Below are 23,107 nucleotides of genomic sequence, written 5' to 3'. Positions count from 1 at the left end.
GCACGAGTGGTGGTCACGTCGGCCTATGGCTGATGGCTGACCTGACAGCCCGGAGGCGAAACCTCCGTGGTATGTCTTAAACTAATGGGCCGTGTGCTCATATGGCTCGGGGAGTCATGGTTCAGTTGTGCGGTGGCAGACTGAACCTGGTGTGCCGGGGGCTCACGGGTTTTGGGTTAGGGCGTTATTGTCTCTATAAGAGAACATTACCCCGTAGGGGGGGTCGTTGATATCTGGCCTTGCCGAGGGATTGATCTTCCCTTGGCTATGAAGCGCATTTCAAAGATTGATGGAGCTCGTTGACGGGGTTGCAGTGGCAGACGTGTCTTATATATTTGGACGATATCATTGTCTTCAGCCGCACATTGAGGAACATTTAACACGGCTGGAGACAGTGTTCACGAGGATGCGCTCTGCGAATTTAAAATTTAAACCAAAGAAATGCCACCTACTGCAACGGTCCGTCCGTTATCTGGGGCACATTGTGAGTGCTGAGGGGGTGTCCACGGATCCGGAAAAGACGGCGTGCGTCCGGGATTGGCCGACTCCGGCCACCGTGGGGGATGTTCGGCGGTTTTTGGGATTTGCCTCGTATTACCGAAGATTTGTGCCGGGTTTTGCGACGATTGCGAGGCCCTTGCATCTCCTTACGGGTAAAGGACGGAAATTTGTTTGGGGACAGCCGGAAGAGGCGGCCTTTCGGAGTCTGCGTGATCTATTGGCTACGGCTCCGACATTGGATTATCCCGATTTTGATCGCCCTTTCATTCTTGATACGGACGCGAGTGACACAGGTAATGGGGCGGTATTATCACAGTCTAAAGGGGGCGTAGAGCGCGTCGTGGCGTATGGTAGCCGAGTCTTGTCGCCTGCGGAAACACGCTACTGTGTCACTCGTAGAGAACTTTTGGCGGTTGGTTTTTCCTACGGCAATTTCGACCGTACCTTTACGGTCGTTCTTTTATTGTGCGTACGGATCATGCGGCCTTGCAATATGCACTTAAAATGGGCCAGCCATCGGGACAGTGGGCACGTTGGTTGGACACGCTACAGGCATTTTCCTTCCAAATTCAACATCGGAAGGGAGTGCGCCATGCGAACGCTGACGCACTTTCCAGATTACCAGGGCGCGCCCCTTGTAAATGTGCGTCGGGGACGCATAGGTGTTCGCCGATTCTAAACCCCCCTCAGCCGCTTACGTTGGCCGTCGAGAAGTCGGATACTCCGATGGAACCGGGACCGACTGACGGGGTTTTGAATCTGCCGCGGTCTGTCTGGATTCGGGAACAAATGATGGATGAGTTGTTGTTGTCCATGCGGAAGCGGTCTATGAGGGACAATGGGAGTCCGAGTACGGCTGTGGGGCCGCGAACCGCTCTCCGAGATGGTCTGCTTATGTGGCGAGAAGGGTTCCAGGAAAGCTGGCGTGTGGTGCTACCAACGTCCTTGCGATTCGAGTTGATTAGAACTCTCCATTGTGACACACTATTGCATTTAGGGGTGCAGAAGACTTTGTTGACGTTGCAACGTCATTATTTTTGGCAAGGCTGGTGTGTGTCCATCGCTGATGGGATAGTAAGGGAGGAGCATGGCCGAGTGCTGCTCATCCCCGAAATGGCACTAGATGAGAGTATGGTAAATGGATGTTGCCGTGGGTTGACGACCACGGTGAGGGTTACGGCGAATTAAACGTTACCGCTGGGGAGCGTGGCTCTCTCCACGCGAGGGTGTGCGATTAGGGGTTTTGTTGGTTTGTTGAGAGTGACTGTGGGTACATGCTGTGTACGTCTGAGGTCTGTGCTGGTCCTCAAGGGAGGACTGCTGGTGGGTAAGAGCAGAAATGTTTTTGTTGTTGTTGTTTTCACGTGTAAATAATATTGTTGTTAAAATGTAAATACTGGGGCGTCCATCGCGGTTATTTGGGTAATTATTGGGGTTTTCTTAAGCGGCCCGGAATTACATCATCTCCACTACCCTGGGGCCGGGTGGCTGTCGTGTACGACATGCGGATGTGCGTTGTTGTGCTTTGTGCCATTGTTGTTCTTGTTGTTATATTACATGCTTAGTGTCCTTTAAGGGGGAAGGTCGGTTCACCGCATTACGCTTTGGTATTGTTCAGCCGAGGTCGGCTGGGTTTTTTCTACGGGGGAGGGTGGTGTAATGCGGGCGTAAGCGACCTTCCGGATGGGACGTCACGAGGAGGCGGAGCCAGGTGACGTGGGTGAAAGGTTGGGGTCCTTAAGCGGGTAAACCGGAAAGAGAAGGGAGTCGGGTTGTGAATGGAAAAGGGTGAGGCCACGAGGGCGAATGAGAGGAGGGGGGCACCGCCGGCGAGCGGGAGCCGACCCCAGAGTACAGCCAGGAAGGCTGTGTATTAGAGGCAGTGGTGTGGCTGCAGAGAGTCGCAGGAGCGACGAAGAGAGAGAAGAGTACAGCCAGGAAGGCTGTGTGTTAGAGGCAGCGGTGTGGCTGCAGAGAGTCGCAGGAGCGACGAAGAGAGAGAGACAGCACGAGTCTGTCAGAGCGCTGCGGAGTAAGCAAGAGCGAGAAGAGCAGCAGCGATTACAGCCAAGGGGGCTGAGAGTGAGTAACAGCAGCGGAGCTGCTGTGGGGCTGCAAGAGCGACAAAGAACAGCAGCGGGGCTGCTGATGTGGACTGGAGTGACATCGGAACCAGCACTGAGAGAATAAGAGGGACAGCCGTGTGGGAATGCAGTACGGACCAAATAAAGGACACTGAGCCAGAGATCGTGGTCAAGTCTTTTATTACACCTTTATAACATCCTGCCTCAGCAGCTCTCTCGCTATTTTTTCACCCGATGACGATTGCTTGCATTGCGATCGAAGCGTCGTGATATTTTTCTTATTTTTTCTATGTGGCTTTACCGAAAGACCCAAAGAATAAGATAGCCTATGTTTAAACTACAATTGTCGGCCAAACATATCTCATCATGATCCGGAAAGATAAATAGTGGACTCATGTTTTCGCCAATGGCCCTTTTTCAGAGCTTTTAAAGAGCAGATTACAATAAGGGGCACTGTCCACATATTTAGCGCATTGTATATATTCTATCATAAGCCAGTGTTAACTACAATGGCAGTGCTTTGTTTTCACTGTACACTTGTCCACCACAAACGTTCTGCTCTTCATCCATTATTACCCCCCCACCACCACAGCATACACACACAAGAAGGCCTGTCTCGCGTGAAAGGGCTCCCTTGAAACTTTGCTGGGAGGTTACTGTGACCCTGAATGTGAAGGTGGGAGGGTTTACGCAGTGGCGCTGATGTGTGCCCATACAGACGGTGAGCACGGTGGGTGAGCTGCGCAAGCCGGTCTACTGGATGGTGGCGGCCAAGGCCATCGACTACGAGCATGCGCTGCTGCTCATGGCCGGCGTCAAGTGGGACGTGCGCGAGATTATGTCACAGCACAGCCCCTACGTGGACTCGCTCCTCAAGGCAAGGGGACGAGGATGCCACGTGTGGCCTCTTTGGAATAGGGGGGAAGGTGTTGTTTGAAGTTAAATATCAAGGCCAATACAGTGCATGGGGGTGGGAGGGCTAGTACCACTCCCCTCTGCCTTTGTTAAGTTCATTTTCAAGTTTCAAGTTAATTTATTAGGTATAGCCCTGTGAGCCATTCGGCTCTTGAATCGGGTGCAACCGCAACAAACAAAAAACTAAAATATGAACAAAAAACATCTTAAAGTGAATAAGTTAATCTATTCATTTAATGACGTTGTCACCTGGGGAAGATAAGTTGAGCTTGCCATTGATGGTTTCCATGGTTGGGAATCAAACCTATGTTTTTGGGATGCAGGTCTGGACCACACAAAGGTAAATTTCCCCCAAATAGCCTTATCAGACTGTTGTGGCAAGTTATGTTAAAGAGCAACTTTGAAGCTGGAATGGCACCACGCCTGGGCGCCATTGTCTCCCGAGTGGCGGTGTTTACACACCACGCCAGGTACTCATGTGAGGCTGAGTCAACTTCGGAGGGAAGTCCAGGACCGGTACAGATAATCGTCACTGATGTTGGTCGTGAGCGGGAATCAAACTCGGGTCGCTGGATTCGTAGCGCATAACCACAACACGACCGCTCCGACCATGCTTAACACACAGACACACCTGTATTTCTCTGTAAGCTTTTCTAGGCTGTTGGGACCAGTGCTGTTTAGAAAGCATTAGTCATTAACTACTCACTGATACATCAGCTGCTTTCACAATTTCAAAACATTAGTTTTGACTCGTTCTGTTCTTATCTGCAATTAGTTTGAAAGGAACTAATAACCTTCGATTAGCACGGTTGGCTATGTAAAGTACGAAATAAGTTCAAGACACATACTACATACATACAACTGCTGTTTTTTACCACTAATTTCACTTTATAAATAGTTAATATTTATTACTGGCTAACGGGAAGTCCTTGGCGTTCCCCAGGGGAAAAATATATTTCAAAACTTGTCTTCTCTTAAAAACATGACAAAAACATACACAAATACTAAGCTGTTGTGAAAGCCCGGCGGTCCGTTTGGCTGTCCATTTGTCCGTCAACAAAATTAGAAGAGGCTTGCAAAATCCAGAATCAAAAAGTAATAGAAAGTGTGGGGTAAATAGTTGATCTCAAAGGTTTCCGAAAATTGTCGACCCCCCCCCCCTCAAAAAATATTTTTACCCTCCCCCCCCCCCCAGGCATATATACTTACACACCCTACATACAATAGAGTGAGTCGTATATACTGACTAAATAGTAGTATTTATTGACTCTATAACAGTTACATGCTAATCTCTCACATTAACATAGCCCGTGCCCTCGTCCAGGAGGCCGCTCTCCGATCTTACAGTTACATGCTAATTTCTCACATTAACATCACTAGCCCCAGCCACTTCTGTATAACCCTTGGGCTACACCCATTTCAAACTTTTAAAACAGTCTGCCTCAGCAGCAGACCATGCTTTCCCACCTGATGATGGACGCTTGTGTTGCGCCCAAAACGTAGTGATTTATTTTATTTTATACCTACGTGACTTTACCGAAAGAACCAAAGAGTATAGTATCTGCTGACACTAAATTAGTATCTACTGACTCTATAACAGTATCTGCTGATTCTATAGCAGTATCTACTGACTCTGCAGCAGTATATACTGACTATAGTGGTATCTATTGACTATAGTAGTATTTACCGACTCTATAGTAGTATCTACCGACTCTATAGTAGTAACTGCACACATTGGGGTGGGGTGGGGAATATCACACTTCAGAATTTACCTCAGCGTTGTGCTTCTGTTTTTTTGCGTTAAGCTTCGTAATAACAATAATAAATTGTTAATTTAACTACTTTACATTTTACGGATGGGAAAAACAAATAGCACTTTTTAGTTCGGTGGCTTATTGTGTCGTATCTGTGTACTTTGTTGAGACGTAAACCCAACAGTTTGTCAGTTAAAAGCATCATAATGCGTGTGCGCAGACAGACACACAGACAGACAGACAAAAAATTACTTTTATAAATAAGATATTAATCATACATGTTTCATGTTTGTTACCAGTTGATCCTATAGCGGTAAAACCCCACGTACTTTTACTTCACAGCCTTTCAGAGACTGTAGGTTGTTGCTCGATCTCTGACATTCGGGGAACAGTTCTGTCGCAAGTCACAACCACGTGAACCTCCTCGTAGCACCTAAAGTACTCGGTTATGAACACAGGCCCAGAAGTGCGTCTTTGTTCATTTAAATTACTATCTCCAAACTGCCCGAGTTCTGATCAGCTGGGCATTTGTTTATCACCATCTCGCGATTGCCAATACAGCTCGTGTGCTGCTAGGCCTAACATTAATACGACACCTGGCTGCCAGCCCCAGCGCTGGCGTTAACTCGGTGCATTAGCTACACATTTGAGCCCGAGTCGGACTAAGGGAAGCTCATGCAAAGTATGGACTCCACTTGTCACCGGGGCATTAGCTGATGGCAGCGCTCACGTGTGTGCATGCCCCACAGGAGTTTGAGGCGTTCAGCAGGCGACTGGCAGAGATATCGAAGAGAGTTCGCATTCCCGTGCCCGTCTCGAATGTCCTGTGGGAGCATTGCATCCGCCTAGCAAACCGCACCTTGGTGGAGGGGTAAGTGATTCCACGTACACGCGCACAGCTACAAATGCAGTGAGTGAGGAATGTGCGTATTCTTTGCTTGATTTATTTCACGATACATAAGGTTAATTTTTGTCAAAGCATGTTGTAATTTTCCAAAGAAAGGGTCAAGTTTAAGCACGAGAGGACGTCATGCCACAATGTAAATCAGACACTTCAACCGTTTTCATTTAATTTTTTCTTCGCATTCTGTTATTGTATTGTTTATTCACAAAGTTCCAGAAATAGTACGTCAGAGTCTATTTTAGTTTTGTTTCGGGAAATCTGTCGGCTTCTTGTTAAACCTGAAAATAAAAAAATATTTTTTTAATGGAAATTACAAACCTCTACACCAACCACATAGGAATGTTACCACAAAGCTTTACATTCCCAAAGCAATTGTCCATATATTTTTTTGAGCAAGAGTGGCAATGATCGACTTAAAAGACATTTTTTTAAAAGAGATTGCCGTGCTGTATATCAGCATGATGAGCGTTAGAATGCGAGCTGGCACGCAGCATGTGCATCTTTGTGTTTGTGTGTTTACACGCACGTACATTTTTTTGTGCAGTCACATCCTGTAGTACAATAGCGACTCCCCCTTATGAAGCACTGGCGTTCTAGCTGGCTCTGCATATGGTAATTAAAAGCAGGGTTTGGGGTACTGCAATAGTTACACTGCCTCATACTTGAATGCTTTTTTTTTACAAACATTAACAATTCCCGCAGCGATAGTTATTAGATTTGTGGCTACACTTTGGAATGCTAGATGATATCAACGGAATTTATACTCAGTGTTTCTATAGGCGTCAACTTTTTAAAATGTATTGGCTTAATAAAAAAAGATGAAAGGCCTAGGGAATAAAAGCAATAACACCACATTAAAACATAACCTAATGCCCTGATGTACCGAAATAAGAACCGTGATTATATGATATAAGGCCCTGTAGTGCTGCCCGGACCTCGTTGGATTTAGCCAACTTGCGGTTAAGTAATTGCTTGAAACTTGCTTCATCAAAAGAAATGTTGTCCGGTGGGATGAAACCATAGATTCCATTCGATAAATATCGTGGGATATAGCCAATCCTGCAGCTGTTCCTGAGCCACTGGATATGGAAATGTTCAGCATTTGGGTGGCGCCACTAAAAAAAGTGGAGCTGGGCTATGTTTGGGTCAGATAGTTGCGTAAACTATTTCTTCATTTACCAACAATGGTGGTTGTTAATGGTACGTATTAATAATCTGGATTAGAAACAAAAGCTAAAAAGGTGGTCTTGGAGAAATGTAGTTCCAGTCCTGGCTGCTCTTTTTTAAATTCCTTTGCATTTCTAAATCTGAGAAACATTTTAGTTTTTAACAGTCAAATTTAAGGGATTTAGACGACATTATTGTATTCTCAAGTAATGTACGTGTTAAAGTTAATGTTCGTTACTCTACAATAAATGTTGCAGTTAAATAATCTTTTGCCGCTATTACAAGATAACACAAACAAGACCGGCCACAGAGTTAAGGGTGTGGTGAAGGATGGAGGTGCATTTGGTGGTTTTAACGATTTCCATTAATATTTTCAGTAAAACATATTGTTGGTCTGCATTTCACCATGAGAAATTACAACTTGTTGCAAGTTATACATAAATTGGCAAACAGCAGAGATTGTATTTGTTTAATTGCTGAAATAAAATGGAATGTGATTCTTCTAAACAATGCATCTTTCAGACCAGAATTTTCCAGCAACAATGATTTAAACAAGACAAATCCTAGTCTCATTTGCAGTGCATAGCTTATTAAACCATTGCCGCTGGATGGCTTGGCATTTTGGACAAGAGCCTTTATACGACACCTTGATGTCCTGAGTAACATTCGGTAAGAACCAGCAGAAATTATCCCAATGCGGTTCAATTTGGGTAATGGGTTGAGGATCAGGCAGACAAAGACTGAGAATATGGTGGCAAATTTCAGTGGAAATAATGCAGGAGGATTGCAAATTGGAAGTGATCAGTAAATGAAGACGAACGAGTTTAAGTACCTGGGTGCTGATGGATCACTAGAAGGAGAAATAAGAACAAGGACTGGATGGCTGAAATGGCGAGAGATGACTGGTGTGGTGTGCAATAAGAGGGTCCCAGTTTGGTTGAAGGGAAAATTGGACAGGACGGTGGTGAGGCCGGTGCTGTTGTATGGGGCCGGGTGCTGGGGCTCAAGAAAGAGGGAGGACCAAGCTTTGGCAGTCACAGAGATGAGGATGTTGTGGTGGATGGTGGGTTTAACAAGGAAGGATAGGGTGAGAAATGAAGAAGTGTGAGGAAGACTCAAGGTGGTAGAAATCGCGGAGAAGATGATAGAGAAAAGCCTGGTGTGGTTTGGTCACTTGGAGAGACAACAGGGAAATTCTGTGGGTCAGAAGGTGCAAGTGATGCAAGTGGAAGGAAAGAGATCAAGAGGAAGGCAGAAAAGGAGGTGGGGCAATATGGTGTGATTGGACATGGTAACCCGAGGAGCGGAAAGAGAGATGGCGCAGGACAGGGCAGTGTGGAGAAGGTTGGCAAGGAACTGGGACCCCACATAAGTGGGACAAACGCCTAGAAGATGAAGAAGATACCGACACTGGTGGGCCCAGCTTGGATTTGAACTGTGCGTGCTTTTGAGTGCAGATTCGCGAGCGCCAAGAAGTGCAGCACGGAGGGACGAGCGCTCATGCAGCTCGACTTCCAGCAGTTCCTGCTCAAGCTGGAGCGACTCACAGACCTGCGCCCCATCCCAGACAAGGACTACGTGGAGACGTACATCAAGGCCTACTACCTGACCGAGGGGGACATGGAGCGCTGGATCAAGGAGCACCGGGTGCGGACACCCAAACACACTGGACGTCTGTTAAAAAAGAGCTTTATAGCTCATCGGATTCTTCCAGTATAAATGCAATATTTTGACACGCTGATGTATCCCGCCAGCCTCATCAGCTCCTCACCCCCGCGGCCCCTCCGCCACTTCCCGCTTACTCGCACATCAACTACAATGTCTCTCGTTAGTTTGATAATCCTTCAGTTCCTTCACAGCAGGCAGTTAGAGTTCTTTCCTCCCTCAGATGAGTGTCTGCCAGTTATCAATTCTGAGCCTGTGATGTACATTACACCTTTGTATTCTTGTGACCAATCTGTCCAAAGGACAACCAGTGGAATGAATCATTCTTCCAGGAAGCATTTGTATTTGTTGCACGTTCGTCTGTTTTAAGTTCCACTAATTATTCAAAGATCCTTCACAATATATGTACGTGAAACTTCTTTCACACTGTACGTAGCCAACCGTGTTAATCAGAGGTGTGGCCTTCATGACATACAGGAAATGGGGTTTGGTAGCTCCCCACGTGTTGTTCATCTGTACGCCTTCCTCTCTCACCCCTCCTCCTACACGCAGGAGTACTCATCCCGGCAGCTGAACAGCCTGGTGAACGTGTGCGTGGGAACACACATCAACAAGCGCGCCAAGCAGCGCCTGCTCACCGCCATTGACGAGTCCGATCGCCCCAAGCGCTAACGCCACGCCTCCTCCCAGGTTGCGTCTCGCATACTGGGCTAAGCAGAGTGACTTGCACCTGCACCTCGTCCGGAAGACAGGCCTGGAAGGGAGCGCACGTGCACATGGTACGCGCCTAGGCTGTGGGTGTGCGTATATGGCGAGGCGCTGTAGATGCGTGAATGGTGGCACGTCATGCGCTGCAGGTGTGTGTGTGTGTGCGTATGTTGGTGCTCTTGCTGTGAGTGCATGCTTGGTGGCGTGTGAGTGGTGGTGCACCTGTTGTGTGTGTGTGCAGGTGGTGGTGTGTGTAGGTAGGGAGGTGTATGTGGAGGCTGCACATGCTGTTGATGTGTGTTAGATAGTTGCACTTGCCATGAGTCTGATTTTTTTTCTCACAGTCCTATCTAGCAGAAGACTTGTCAGATTATATAATCGCTTAAAGCTTTGCTTTCTGCGTCCGTCCATGTAGTGGGGTTTTTTTTTTTTTCACGCGGTATGGCTGTTGAAAGTTTAATAAGTGGGAGAAATGCAATTTGCTCAGGTGAAATGGGAAATAAAGTAACTTTTTTCGGCTCTCCTGTGGCACACTACAGTTCGTGTGATTCATAATTTATTCACAAGTTCGGCCAAATTTGTGTTGCACAAAACCCTCCACCAGCCGACGCAGCCAAATAAATTCAATTGTCATGTCAACAAACATTTAACGTGCTAATTATCTTTGTTTTAGATCACAGGTATGTTAAAGAACATTTATCACAACCGAATGTGAAAAATAGAGGTATTTACTCGCTGAATTTCGGTTATAATTGTTGAGAATTGCTATTAAACTCACTGGTAAGCTGAAACTGTAATCATTTGCGTGGTCAACGTTTGCACACAGGTGTCAATTTAATATGTTTGGGCATTTCGGGTGGTGGAAGGTTTAGACAACACAAATCAGGTCGGGTTGTTCTGTGGTCTGACCCAAAACATTATTCTGAATCACAATATTGGCTGTCAAAGCTGATGTGCTTCGGTTAGTGGACCTGTTTTTATCATCTTTTTAAGTTCTCCGAGTGTATTACGATGGGATAAACAATTTGTGACTTACATGAGAATACATTTTTGTCATATGTGGCCCAAATGTACAATCTCATGGAAGAAATGCACCCATCTTCGCGAGATGTGGAGTTTCTCCCATGCTCTTTTCTTTCATCAACGGTTGTGCTGTATATAACTTCCCCCAGTGTATATGAACATGGACTGCTGGTCGAGTAATGATACATGGGCATAAGCAGTTTGTTTGGGTATGGTGCCTATAATCCCAATGACTTATGAGCAGGGTTAGTGGATCGTGTCGATATTATGTGTGTAGCCGTAAGGCACCTGGAAAAGCACTCGAAAAAGTGCATTTCTCACTGATCTGCGTCAAGTTTGAGTGTTCTTCCCTCGTTTGCGTGGGTTGTCTTCAGCCTCTTCAGTTTCCTGCCACACACAATAATTTGCTATAAGACATTGATTAAACATCTAAGAGCGTTGTGATATTTTATTCTTGAGATGCAGTGATGGTTTCCTGGCCAAAGCATTACTTTCAATGTCTGTATTACAATGTATTTGTTCACGTGCAGTTAGTGGTCAGTGTATTGGTTCGCACCCAGTGGCTGCAAAGTTGAACTGCTTTGATGGCTGATGGCAAAACATAAATTGAGGATTTAACAAACTTCAACAAATGTTAGAAGTATAAAATAAATTTTGTATCTTAATAAGACGGGACCAAGCCTCCGAGTCTGTTGTAGCAGTTTGAAGCGTGGATGAATAATTTCACGATCTTCATTGCAGTTCATTCACCAGCTTCACAGACATCGCAACCTGTCTCAGTGAAGCAAACATCGGTAGGCATGTAGTGAATCCTATGGCGAGCACAACACTATGGCATAGTCAAAATAATGAATGGCATTACAGTAAATTTTTGATTTAAAGCTTTCGTGACTGCAGGGATTCATATTTTTGGTTCTTTCGGTAAGGTCACGTATTATTATTTTATTGTTTCCCTTCTACGTGACTTTACCGAAAGAACCAAGAATATGGCATTACAGTAGTTACAAAATAGGAGCAAACCAGAGAAAATTGTGTAGGAAATTTCGAACTATTTAAACGGCACATTTTCAAGTAGTTTTTTTGATCGAAATGCATTTACTTGATGCCATTGCTTGTACCTGAGATCTCTGACACAGATCCCAGGTGGGATGTTGATCTCAGCTGACAACTAGCTGCATGTGCCTTGTTTTATTCTGATGTCTGGTGTACAAATTGGAGGCACTTGTGCCCTGCTTGGCTGCATTGACTGCATGTAAATTGTATAATCTATGAAGATGTCCTTGATGACCCATGTTGACTGCATCAACTCAACATGGAGTAATGTGGAGGTGATGTGGTATTCACTGGTTGTATGCACGCAAGTAGCATGCAGCATGTGACAATATCTAACTTGGACAGTTGCTATTGCAGGGTGCTTTGTGCTGAAACTCAAACGTTCACGGGTCATAAAAATCAGACAGGTTCCACATTACTAATTCATCACTTTGGTTACCCTTTTTACTGGACTGTGTGTGAATGTGCATACTGTAGTGTGTGCTTATGCGGGCGGAAGGCGGATCTTGTCTTTGTTTATTTGTGTGAGTGTGTGTGCTTATGTGTCTGTCCGTGCCATCAAGTGGCCCCTGGATCACCGCGGTATTCACACCTGATTCATGGCGGGGGCTACTGCCCACCCCAAAGGCCTCCCGAGACATCTGGCTGAAGTCCACAGCCACTGACTCCAAACAGCGTGGAGCGGATTGGGAGTTAACAATCTAGCACTTTTGAGAATGCCTGCTTCGTAGAATGTGCTGGGCGGGGGGGCCCGTTTCATGCACCATGCGAAGCTTCCCATTCGCTGAGCACAGCGCAATGGGAAAACCACCAGCTTCGCTTTTGAGCCCAATTTGGAACGACAATCTGAGTTCCCTCCACACAGTGCCCAACAGACAGGACTTGGGATGATGGCGATGATGATGATTTTTGTATCGCGGATGGGCGCAGAGAGCAAGGTGTTCTTTCGACTGTGCACCACGTGCGCAGGAGGAAATTAGGACATACACTCGGGTGGATGATTGCAGTCTTGTTGTTGTCGTTTTCCCTCGCTTAGTTGCTCTTAAGTTAAAACAAAGGCTTGTTAAAATAATTAAACTAGCGCAGATTTCCACTGACCCCCCTCCCCAGGTAGGTAACTATTTGCGACCAGAAATGAAAGCAGAAAAACGCTAATGCCTGTGGGATTTTCTATCCAAGGCAGTCTGTATATCTTGGACTTTTTTTTACGTAAAACAATTCGTGTTTATGTGTGAATAACATTCCAGATGAATATAGGGAGTGTTAACACATCTGTGACATTGTTAAACTGTATATTTGTGATTGGGGTGAATTATGGGTATTGCAGGAAATTTGCAAATGGTAGAATAAGGTTATACATTTAATAACGGGTGTGCAATTATTCAAGTGCGTAATGGCATCTGCTATTAAACATCTCTAACATGTGAACAATACTACGGTGTTACATCGATGAAATAATTGTAACTTACTAGTTTGTGAATATGACAGCATTTGTAGCTGCTACATCGTAGTCATGAACAATTGGTAATGGAACAACATTCAATGGGAATACAGTGCACTGTTGTGTACATCTTAAGAAGAGGTAGTGTTTTGCCTGATATTGCTCCAACATTTGTGATTTGGGCCCGTTCACATTGACTTACATCGGATGCCTTATTCTTCACAATGTTATCACAATGAAAATGTATCTCGTCTGCAAAATGATCATGTACATTTTGTTGCATTCCGCTGATCGTCAAGTGCATTCGTCATTCCAATTACGATGTGCAGTTCAAGGTAAAGGCTATGTAACAATAAATACACTTTCAGCAAGGTATCCATGCGTCCTTGTGTTCACGTGTGCCTGGACAGGTCTGGTAAGCTTTTGAGGTGAGGTTTTCCGAGCTCACACAGGGTCTGGCCAATACGCCGTAAGGGTGTGGCATCCTTTTGTTATCTTGAATCTGAAAGTCAAACAAGCATTGTATACTGACCATCGAAATTTACACCTTGGACACCTTTGCGACAAGATTCTCCATTTCAAGGATTGTTGCAGGTGAACATTTTGAATAAATGATCATACTGGTAGGAACCTGGTTATACCAGCCCACAGGGGATTATTGTGTCCGTCGTGCAGGGAGGGGCTGGGGAGGGTGGGGAGGGGCTGGGTGGGGAGGGGGAGGAGGGGCTGGGTGGGGAGGGTGAGGAGGGGCTGGGTGGGGGGTGGGGCTGGGTGGGGAGGGGCTGGTCACCCCGTGGTGCCCTTATAAAACTCAACGTTTAACCTACTCACGCCGGCTTGTGCCCGCCCTCACAGTCGGGCATATTTGCGGAATACACCACGCCGCCGTTGACCCTGGCCATTGACCGAACAACCCAACGTTCCTACCAGCTCCCTCCGCAGGAATGTGTTAAATGGAAATGGGGAATTTAAATGTGGAATTGAAAGTGTGCAGCAACTTGATGTGTTGATGCCTTTGAATGAATTTCCGAATAAGTTGATGGCCGTAGCTTCACAAAACCGCGCTAATCGGGTTCGTGAGTGCTAAATATAGCATGAGAGCAGTAATTAAACGATTTTATTAGCAAATTACGGGTCACTGCGCCTCCTTACTCGAATCAATAGCCACCAAGGAACCTTGAGTGTGAAGAAAGACGGCCCCAACTTCCAAAGTGTCGCTCTTGTGCCGCTGTTGGCGAATACGCAATGAGAGACGTTCGGTTTTCCACGCCGGCACCAAGACGGAGTCGAAGTCTCACCTCTTTGCTTGTGTTGCAATCGAAACGTCGTACTCTATTATTATTTTAATTTCTACGTGACTTTACCAAAAGAACCAAAGAGTAATCCCTGCAGTCACGAAAGCTTCAAATCGAGTTTCAAGTTAAACGTGTCATTTTTCGTAGACATTGCATTTGCTTTTTCATCGATTTTCATACGAATAGCAGACCCATTTGATGCACGCACACTTTTATTATTAAGGCAGAATACTTGGTGTTAGCAAAAAAAAATACATTAAATATAATACAATAGTAAAAACAAAGCTGTAACAATATTCAGTGACTTAATTAGTGTTTAGTTACTACAGCTAGGATCGGCATAACTTACACGTTTTACACACAACACCACACGCTCGTTATTACAATCAGTGTTACACAGTGAATACCACATAGTTGGCTCCGAATCAATGTTGGTATCTTGAGACCACAAGTGAACAGGGCATGTTGTACTGTACTGCCCTTCTCATCCTCACCTCCCCCCCAGGTAATGGGGAGGGGGAGGGAGTTGAGGAACGTCAATCCCCAAACCACATCCCACTTCATGAAAAACAATGCAATCAATTTCACAGGAGGAGTCACCGTCTCGGGTGATTATTAATCCATCCGTAGCAACGTCCTGCGAGACCTCGTGTCTCTGAACACGCGACCTCAGTGGCCTCTGCCTTGCTCATTCACAGGATTGCGGTGTAGATTACCGCAACGGGTGGCGTGGGGAGGGCAATGGGAATCAATGCAGCCAGCCGCCACGCGTCAAGTTGATGTCACGCAGTTATGTGACTGCCGAGGTACGAGGAATCGCATCGCTGAAGAATGACTGCTCAAGGTAAGGCACAGGTGGGAGAGCGGGTGGGGCATCTGAGGCTGTTGAACGGCGCAGACGCCCCCCTTGTTTGAATTCGAGGGGGCTTTTGTAAGAAGACAAAAATGTCCACTGCCCAGAATGAGTGTCGTGAGCAGGCTGTGAAGACGCGGCCATCTAATGTCTCACAAATGCCAGCAACTGGCCACACAAAGTTTACCGACGCAATCACTCTCACATCGCCGCTCGAGATTTTCCATTTGCAGTTGTCAACTCAGGATGCGCCAAACGAGTTCATAACCAGTCAACATCACAGCACCGGAGGGTGCTTTGTCATTATCTTGCTTTTAATGATACTGCTTCAGAAATCCAAAAGCACAGGTGTGTGTATAGGTGACAGAAAGTAGCATTAAGTGTCTTTGTTGCGGAGAGACCAGGAACGATAAACACCTTGATCTCTACCTTGTCTCACTGATGTTTGTACTGGGTTTTTAGCGAAGGCTGAGCAAAATAAAATGACGCAGTGTAATTTTCACTCGAGCATAACAGATTCCCACTGCAATCTTGCCTTCATCGATGTGCCTCCTTCTGCACGAACTGCGGGTCGTCATTTCAAGGTGTTCATTGCCTCAACATGGAAATTGTTGAAAATGTTGGGTGTTGATATAACTCATAAACCTCAGTGAACGTGAGGTCAATCATCAAACTCAGCTCAGCGGGCAAATACAATTGCACTTTGTAACATTATAGTGATTATGACAAATTCATGAAACAAGACAGCCCTTATTGCACCAATTTTAATATAAAATCCTTAATTAGAATTCGTTAAAATATAATTGGTCACTCCCCAAATTCCTATAAAATAAATTGCTAAAATATATTGCCAAAAATATTTGAACTGTGAATGTTTAAGAAAATCTGTAATTAATAACAAAAAAACATTCTTAAGTTTATTCTTTTTTAAAGTACGCATACGATACCAAAGCGGAATATCCTTCACAATAAAGTGAAAACTCCAATTTGTAAAAAAAATGTCTTTGGGCATGAGGTGATCGTGACACAAAGCTTTGCTAATCGCTGCTAAGCGATTGCGTGCGTGTTCAGTTTAGATTTCAAACAAAAGCTAAGTTTAATGCCTGCAAAGGACCCCTCGGGTTGGCAGACATAATAATAATGTCAAAGCAATGTTACCAACAGCCATGCCAGTGTCAGTGTGCTGCTGCTGTTGTAGCTGCTGTTGTAAGTGCCTGTGGTTGGCCAGAAGCAAGGGTGGCACAGTCGGGTGTTTTACAATCGGGTTTAATTGTCTTTTTATATTAAACCCGATCATCTGAGATTGGGAGAAATCCGGTTTAATTGGTTCTAATTGCAGAACCGCACTTCTCAACGATGGGCTTCATCCATTACAAGCTAAGGCACTCACTGGCGCCTACGATTGTGGAGAAGCTCGAAAAATCGGGTTTTTTCCACCCATGGCCAGAAGGGAGTTCTGTGCAGGCTGCTTTGGCTCTGAAAGTTCCTCCTCCACCGACTGGTATTCCACAGTAGTGAGTGCCGCGTTACTGATGATGGCCTTTGCGTGCAGCGTTTCTGCATTGCGTTCAAATTGCTTCGTTGATGAACTCAGACTACTGCTTAATAAAAGAGAGACAGTATCCACTGAATGAGAAACAATAGTTGGCTGCTGAGACAGTCATAGTTTAAACGATTACATTTTTTGTATTTTACCAGGTAAGGGCCACTGAACTATATAGCTTTTTTCAGAAACGACCTGGTCACAAATGATAGCGCAACTAAGTGGCTCATCATGTGCAACTTTATAGCAGCCAAATTATCTAAATGCATGTTTCTAAATGTGCAGGGAAAGACCAGAGGATCCGAAGGAAAATCCACGCGACCACGGGTCAGGATTGAACCCACGACCTGCAAAGCAGGCGAGGGAGTTAACATGTCGCCACAACTGCATCCCAAATAAAAAATATACTTACATATTTCTGTATAAAAATAACAACGGTAAAACAAAACTGGTTGCTTTCCTAAAAACACAAGCTTGCATTAAATGGTCATAAAACGCGTGGCTGCGTGTAAGAGGGGGGACTTGGCAAGCATAGCTGTGTTGCTTTTGCTGCATTGATGAGGTCACTATCATAAGGTGTTTCCTCCATGGTGACTTTCTCTGCAGGACCTTCCACCCCGCCGTGCTCCTCACGCAATGACAAATGCCAAAGGTGAATCCATGCCCGGGTGTGTGGACAAAAGGCAACGGCACCCATAGCAAACCCCGCAGCTGTGAAGGACCTGCTCTGATTATCTTACCGAGTGCATTATGGGAAACGAGACTCGTACTCGACACATTTGAAATGGCACTTGGGAAATGATGGCCGTCATTGATAACTTTCATTTTTCTCCGAGAAGCCAATATCATAGGTAAATTTAGAACTGTCTAGTTTTTCCTAATCTGAAAAAAAACAGAACATGTATTCACGTTGCTTAGCAATCACATATGCTTGTAGGTATTTGAAGAGATGGTCATTGATTCGCTCATCACACAAGAGGCGTTAAGACGGTGGTGACCAGCAAAACCTCACGTTAAGTGTCACTCGCACGTGGATACTGGGTGAACCTCGCCTCACCAACGATCGAGACTCCACAACACACGCACGTGCACCCGCACCGAGGACCTACTGCAGTGGGCGGGGCGGGGAGGGGCTCAGACATGGCCACGTCGTCACAAGTGGCAGCATGTTTTACTGGCACGGGCAAATATTGGCAGGTCGATACGTTTAATCTTTTAGAGAAACGCAGTGGATCAAGTTCATTGGCAACACACTATATAAGCGGTCACATCGTCTGTGGCTTCGAGGGCCACGAGAAGGTAAGGGAAGAAGACTTGGATCTGGGTGCAGTGTAGACCGTGTTCCTGAGTGTGAATAATAATGTGTCCCCGGATAAGGATGAATCCTCCACAGTGAACCGGCCCAGATAACAATGTCAATGTCCCAGTGAATTCAGGCGGTGAAGAGAGGGGTCACGTCGATGACCTGAAAGCGCCCAGAGTTTCACAATGAGGTGCAGTGCGAAGAACGCTGCTGGGTGCTCTCGTCCACTCGGCCACTGACCCCCCGTGGAAGGGGAGGACGCCGTGGGTGTAGGCGTCTCCAGCTGGGCGTTGTAGACAAGGGGCATTGGGTTCATGCGCGAAGAGGTGACGGAAGGTGCCGGTGGACAGGTAGAAATTAGCAGCGCTGGCTGCACCATTCTGCCACGTGCACCCATGGACGTGGGAGTGGACACGAGGTGCCCCCCCACCCCCGCCTACATGGGGATGGGCTGATTCTTGAGGCACAAGATGCCATCGCTGGACTTGCCGTTGGCATGCTCGCCATTGTTCCACCCCGTGTGCGAGGTGTAGCCCGGCATGTCCGTGATGGACGTGCCGGTGTAGGAGGAGGAGCGGCCCGCGTCACGAGCGCTGCCAAACTGCCTCCGCCGGCACTGTGACCAGTGGCGGGTGAGCACCACCTGGACCTGCATGCGGATTGGAATGAGCTTAATCAACATTTGTTTAATTCATAGTTCTCGTCTATTGATGACAACATGTGGAATGTTAGCGAAGGCCCGGTATTCTTAGTAAATGGCTCGGGCTCTGGCTTGGTTCTGGCGGAAGTGAGCCGGCTCAAAGCTGTGCTTAAATTGAGCCGTTTTTGAGCGCGGTCCCAGCCATGCTCAAGATTTCCATGAGCTGAGCTTGAGCCGTGCCGTGGCTGAGCCGCGACCGAGTGGTTCAGGCCTGAGCCGAAGCTGTGTGAGAGACCGAGCAAGAGGCGAGCTTTTTTTCCCGAATGCGGGCCTAGAGTCTGTAGGTATTCTCTTAGTTTTAATTTGTTTAGACTGCTTTTTGTATTTAGTTTGTTGTCCTTCCCCCGCACCTTTGATTAGCACGGTTGGCTACGTACGGTGCGAAATAAATTCAACGTACATACATATATACGTCTAGCCAACTGAAGCAGTCACAAACGCAGTCCACTCTTCATTATTAAATGTTCATAATCGGGGCGGGTAAGAACGTTACAACAACAAACAATACAAAAACATGATAGCAGTGCAAAGTACAAGAAAGTTAAACAAATAACCCAAGCACATACAAATGCAACTAAACCATCCCCATCCAACCAGACAAAGCCCACTGAGGTATTAACTTATTTTTGGAAGTGACCTGCCCACAAATGATAGCTCAACAAAGTGGCTCATCATTTGGACATTGAGAAAACCAAAATACTCTAAATCATCTCAATGTATGTTTTTAAATGTGGAGGGAAACATTTTGGTGTGAGAGGCATGCAATTTATCCCCCTTAGTTTTATCAGGTCAGCTAATCAGTGGAATCAGTTTTTTGTACACATACATAGATGACTGCCATTTTGTGTTCTTTATGAGTCCACTGTAGTCTCTTATAATGTTTCTAATTTATCTTAGTCTGCGACTTCGTTCAGACTAGTTAATTTAATCTCAAGATAGTTGGTTATTTGGTGGGTATTAATAGTAATTGTCATGCCTGAGGCATCATCAGACATTCAGACAAGAAGGGAAAGCCCATAGTGCATGGCCAACCAGTCGAATAGCCATTAAAATAAATGGCCGATGCCTGTGTATTCGATTTCAATGATGATTCGGATTGATATCGGCCGGCTGGAAATAACCTAGATAGCAGCTGGCCGGTTTGAACTGGAATCCCCTTTAAAATGCTTTTCCAATGCCGAATTCATTGAATCGGCTCAATTCCATCCAGATTCTGGCATGGAATTAAGGAACGACGGGTAGGCCAATGAGGCCTGGCTGTCCTCGTAGAGGCCAGTCGAGGAATGGTCCTTAACCGAGTCAATTGCTGACGAAGATGCGTGGAGCAGCTTATACACAAAGCAACGTGTACAGCCTAGCATATACATGGGGCAGTTATGTGGATAGAGTATGTAGCATTGGCGATAACCAAGCATATAAACAGCTACACCCTTAGTTCCTCTATGCAATCTGCTGCATATGAGCGTGGGTAAAGGCTGTGGCCCTACCAGCCTCCACTCACCTGTCCAGGCCCCATGGGCCCTCCCATCTTGCCTGAATGCCATGCCAGGAATCTGTGTTTAATTGGGCCAATTCTGTTCACCAGAGATCAGAAATTCATTATATGATGATAATGGCTTCCTAGAATTGCCCAGAATCACTATTCTAGATGGCTGTAATTTGCAAAGCTAAGCTAATTTCATCAACGATTTTCAAAAGTACCACAATCGAACTCCACTTATATTCTGTGGCAGAATCCCTATTAGAATCCCATTCCCAATAGCTGGATATTTTAACAGGGGAATCATCCATAGAATAACAGTGATTCCTGCAATAATCATACAGGGTGGAATCATCGGAATCAAATATGAAATTTGAATACACTGTGCGACCCAGGTACCTCTGGCACATGGGTCTGTCCCATGACCTCCTATTAGTGACCCTTCGATGTTTCACGTGGCCTCAAGGTGCACCTAGCCTGGCACAAGCACTGTGGTGACGTTACCACCACTTAGTGGCGAACGGCGGCTGCTGTTGTTGGTGTAGAAGAGAGTGTACCTCGCCATTGAAGAAGCAGAATATTGTGGCGACGAGTAGACCCTGTGGAGCAAGAGCACACATGCTTAACGTTAGTGCCAACATTTATTATTTAAAGCATGCCTTCAAACAATTTGACTATCGTGACAGACAATGTATTGAACTCAGAAACGTATAATACATATACACATTTTATTTGTACTTCCAGATGTTCTAAGAGGAGAGCATAGCAAAACGATAAAAACGTATTTGAGAGTGCAATGCATGAGATTCATTGACTTTAGGTAATACTTATTCTCAGATAAATACAGATATCATTTTAGAACATTGCTGAAGTTTTTAGGAAATACAAGTGAGGAAGTTGGTCTAATCAGAGGAAGCAGAACTAAACGAGACTCATTTCAAAATGTATTGGGAGAACAATTTCCAAATGTATTGGTATAACTATTTACAAATCTATTGGTACCGTTTGCCTTTTGGCCTTCTCTGGTCTGACACTGGTGAGACTAGGCCCTAAAGAAAGCTGTCTCTGGTGTAGGGTAATCAGATTAAAAGACAATGCATTTATTATCAGAGCATATTTGTTTGCATGTTGCCACAAGTACGTGTGGTTAATGCAGATATGATTCCTTGCAAAATATTTCTCTTTTGTGTTGGAACATCTTAACACCTGTTTTATTGCCAGAAAGGGTAAAACCTATTTTTATTTTTTTCCTGTATTGGTATAGCTGTTAGTTATTTGTAAAAATCTGGATGAATAATAATAATATGTTGATTAGAGGCTCTGGATCACAACTTGACACAAGTGTGTGTGTGTGTCTGTTCAATTGTATCCATGAGTGTCACTATTTTAAAATTTAAAGGTCAAATGTTTCTTCCTGCATAGAGGAAGTCACAACCCCCCCCCCCCCCCCCCCCAAAAAAAGTTTTTATTTGGCAGCTACAAACCTAAGCTGTGTGTTCCAGGCTGCACAACGCTAGTTTGGTGCTTCATTCACATCTTTAAAGTGAGTTGAAGGAGGAAACCCCTGTAACGTTGATACATTGCTGTATTCAAAAAATCATGGAAATCACATGTCACGGTATAGTACTACTGTTAAATCTTGACTTAAAGCTTTCATGACTGCAGGAATTCATATTCTTTGGGTCTTCGGTAAAGCCACGAAACGTCGTGATATTGTTATTGTTTTGATTATTTTTTTCCTATCTACGTGGCTTTACCGAAAGACACAAATAATATGAGTACTACTGTTCTTGTGATATCACAACTTTATAATCATTTTTCTCGTTAATGAAGCTCAAAATGTGTGTTGGAAGGCTCAGGGCACGCAGTCTCGTTATACATTATTTTGTGAGACTGGGTTGGCAGTGATGTGCCAGCACAAATAATAATACATAAATAAAAAACTATATTCGGTCAATAACACTCCAGTCCCACAAGAAAAAAAATATATATAATGAGAAACGTTTTGGGCAATGACCCCTCTTAATAGCAGAAGAATGGAGCTAGAGAGGTAGAGTGGATGAGGGTCGGAGACTGCACTTTCCACCGAGTTGAGGGGCATTTGTTTTTCTTGGGTTGCATTTTCTCTTTAAAGGCTATGGTCCTAAATTTCGATTTAAAGCTTTCGTGACTGCAGGGATTCATATTCTTGGTTCTTTCTATGGTCCTCTCCAACGGAAGCTCTGAGCTGGGGGTTAAAAATACTCAGCCCCATGATGAGGAGCAGTCTTGCGAACGAACACTGTTTGTCGTACTCAAATTGTAAATGTTGTGGGTTTACTCTCCAACACACCGGGGGTGTTGAACTAGTCACTAATCGGCATGTTTTGTTTCGTAAAAAACCTTATTCAATGACTATGTTTGGTGGTGGCGGGTTTAATAACACATTTATATTTACGTGATTTAACCCAAGAACCTCTATTATGGAAATACTGTTTACTTCCAACAAAAGTAATATTCTACTTCAGCCACCACTGAACTCGCACTCTACCGATTGTTCATCCAGAGAAGGATGAGGTGACATTGGCTGCATCGATGGGGTAGACGGCGGCTGCCCAAATGTAATTGTTCTTTCACTGGTGTTTCATTTATGAGGGCAGGTAAATTGGTCCAAGTTCCATTCGTCCTAACTGAACCTTGTGCTTTTCTCTTCATATTATGATTTATATCAAGCAATGC

At 45.2% G+C, this 23,107-nt stretch overlaps 2 protein-coding genes across 2 annotated transcripts in view; one reads left to right on the top strand and one right to left on the bottom strand.

Moving 5' to 3' along the window:
- Positions 1-13,590, top strand: part of VPS50 (VPS50 subunit of EARP/GARPII complex) — a 114,552-nt gene extending 100,962 nt beyond the window's left edge. The window contains exons 25-28 of the mRNA XM_078597270.1: positions 3,304-3,462; positions 6,004-6,125; positions 8,783-8,972; positions 9,543-13,590. Of these exons, the coding sequence (XP_078453396.1) occupies positions 3,304-3,462; positions 6,004-6,125; positions 8,783-8,972; positions 9,543-9,662 (591 nt within the window). The 3' untranslated portion in view covers positions 9,663-13,590. The remainder of the gene's footprint in view (positions 1-3,303; positions 3,463-6,003; positions 6,126-8,782; positions 8,973-9,542) is intronic.
- Positions 13,591-14,704: 1,114 nt separating this feature from the next.
- Positions 14,705-23,107, bottom strand: part of LOC144720453 (calcitonin gene-related peptide type 1 receptor-like) — a 48,710-nt gene continuing 40,307 nt past the window's right edge. The window contains exons 12-13 of the mRNA XM_078597258.1: positions 20,947-20,988; positions 14,705-18,858 (exon numbers count right to left, since the gene is read on the bottom strand). Coding sequence (XP_078453384.1) covers positions 18,646-18,858; positions 20,947-20,988 — 255 coding nt within the window. The 3' untranslated portion in view covers positions 14,705-18,645. The remainder of the gene's footprint in view (positions 18,859-20,946; positions 20,989-23,107) is intronic.

This window comes from Lampetra planeri, chromosome 1 (assembly GCF_965212315.1).
Source record: "Lampetra planeri chromosome 1, kcLamPlan1.2.h2, whole genome shotgun sequence".
Lineage (NCBI taxonomy): Eukaryota > Metazoa > Chordata > Hyperoartia > Petromyzontiformes > Petromyzontidae > Lampetra > Lampetra planeri.
Note: the sequence above shows the minus strand (reverse complement) of the source record. Positions and strands in the feature narration are given on the sequence as shown.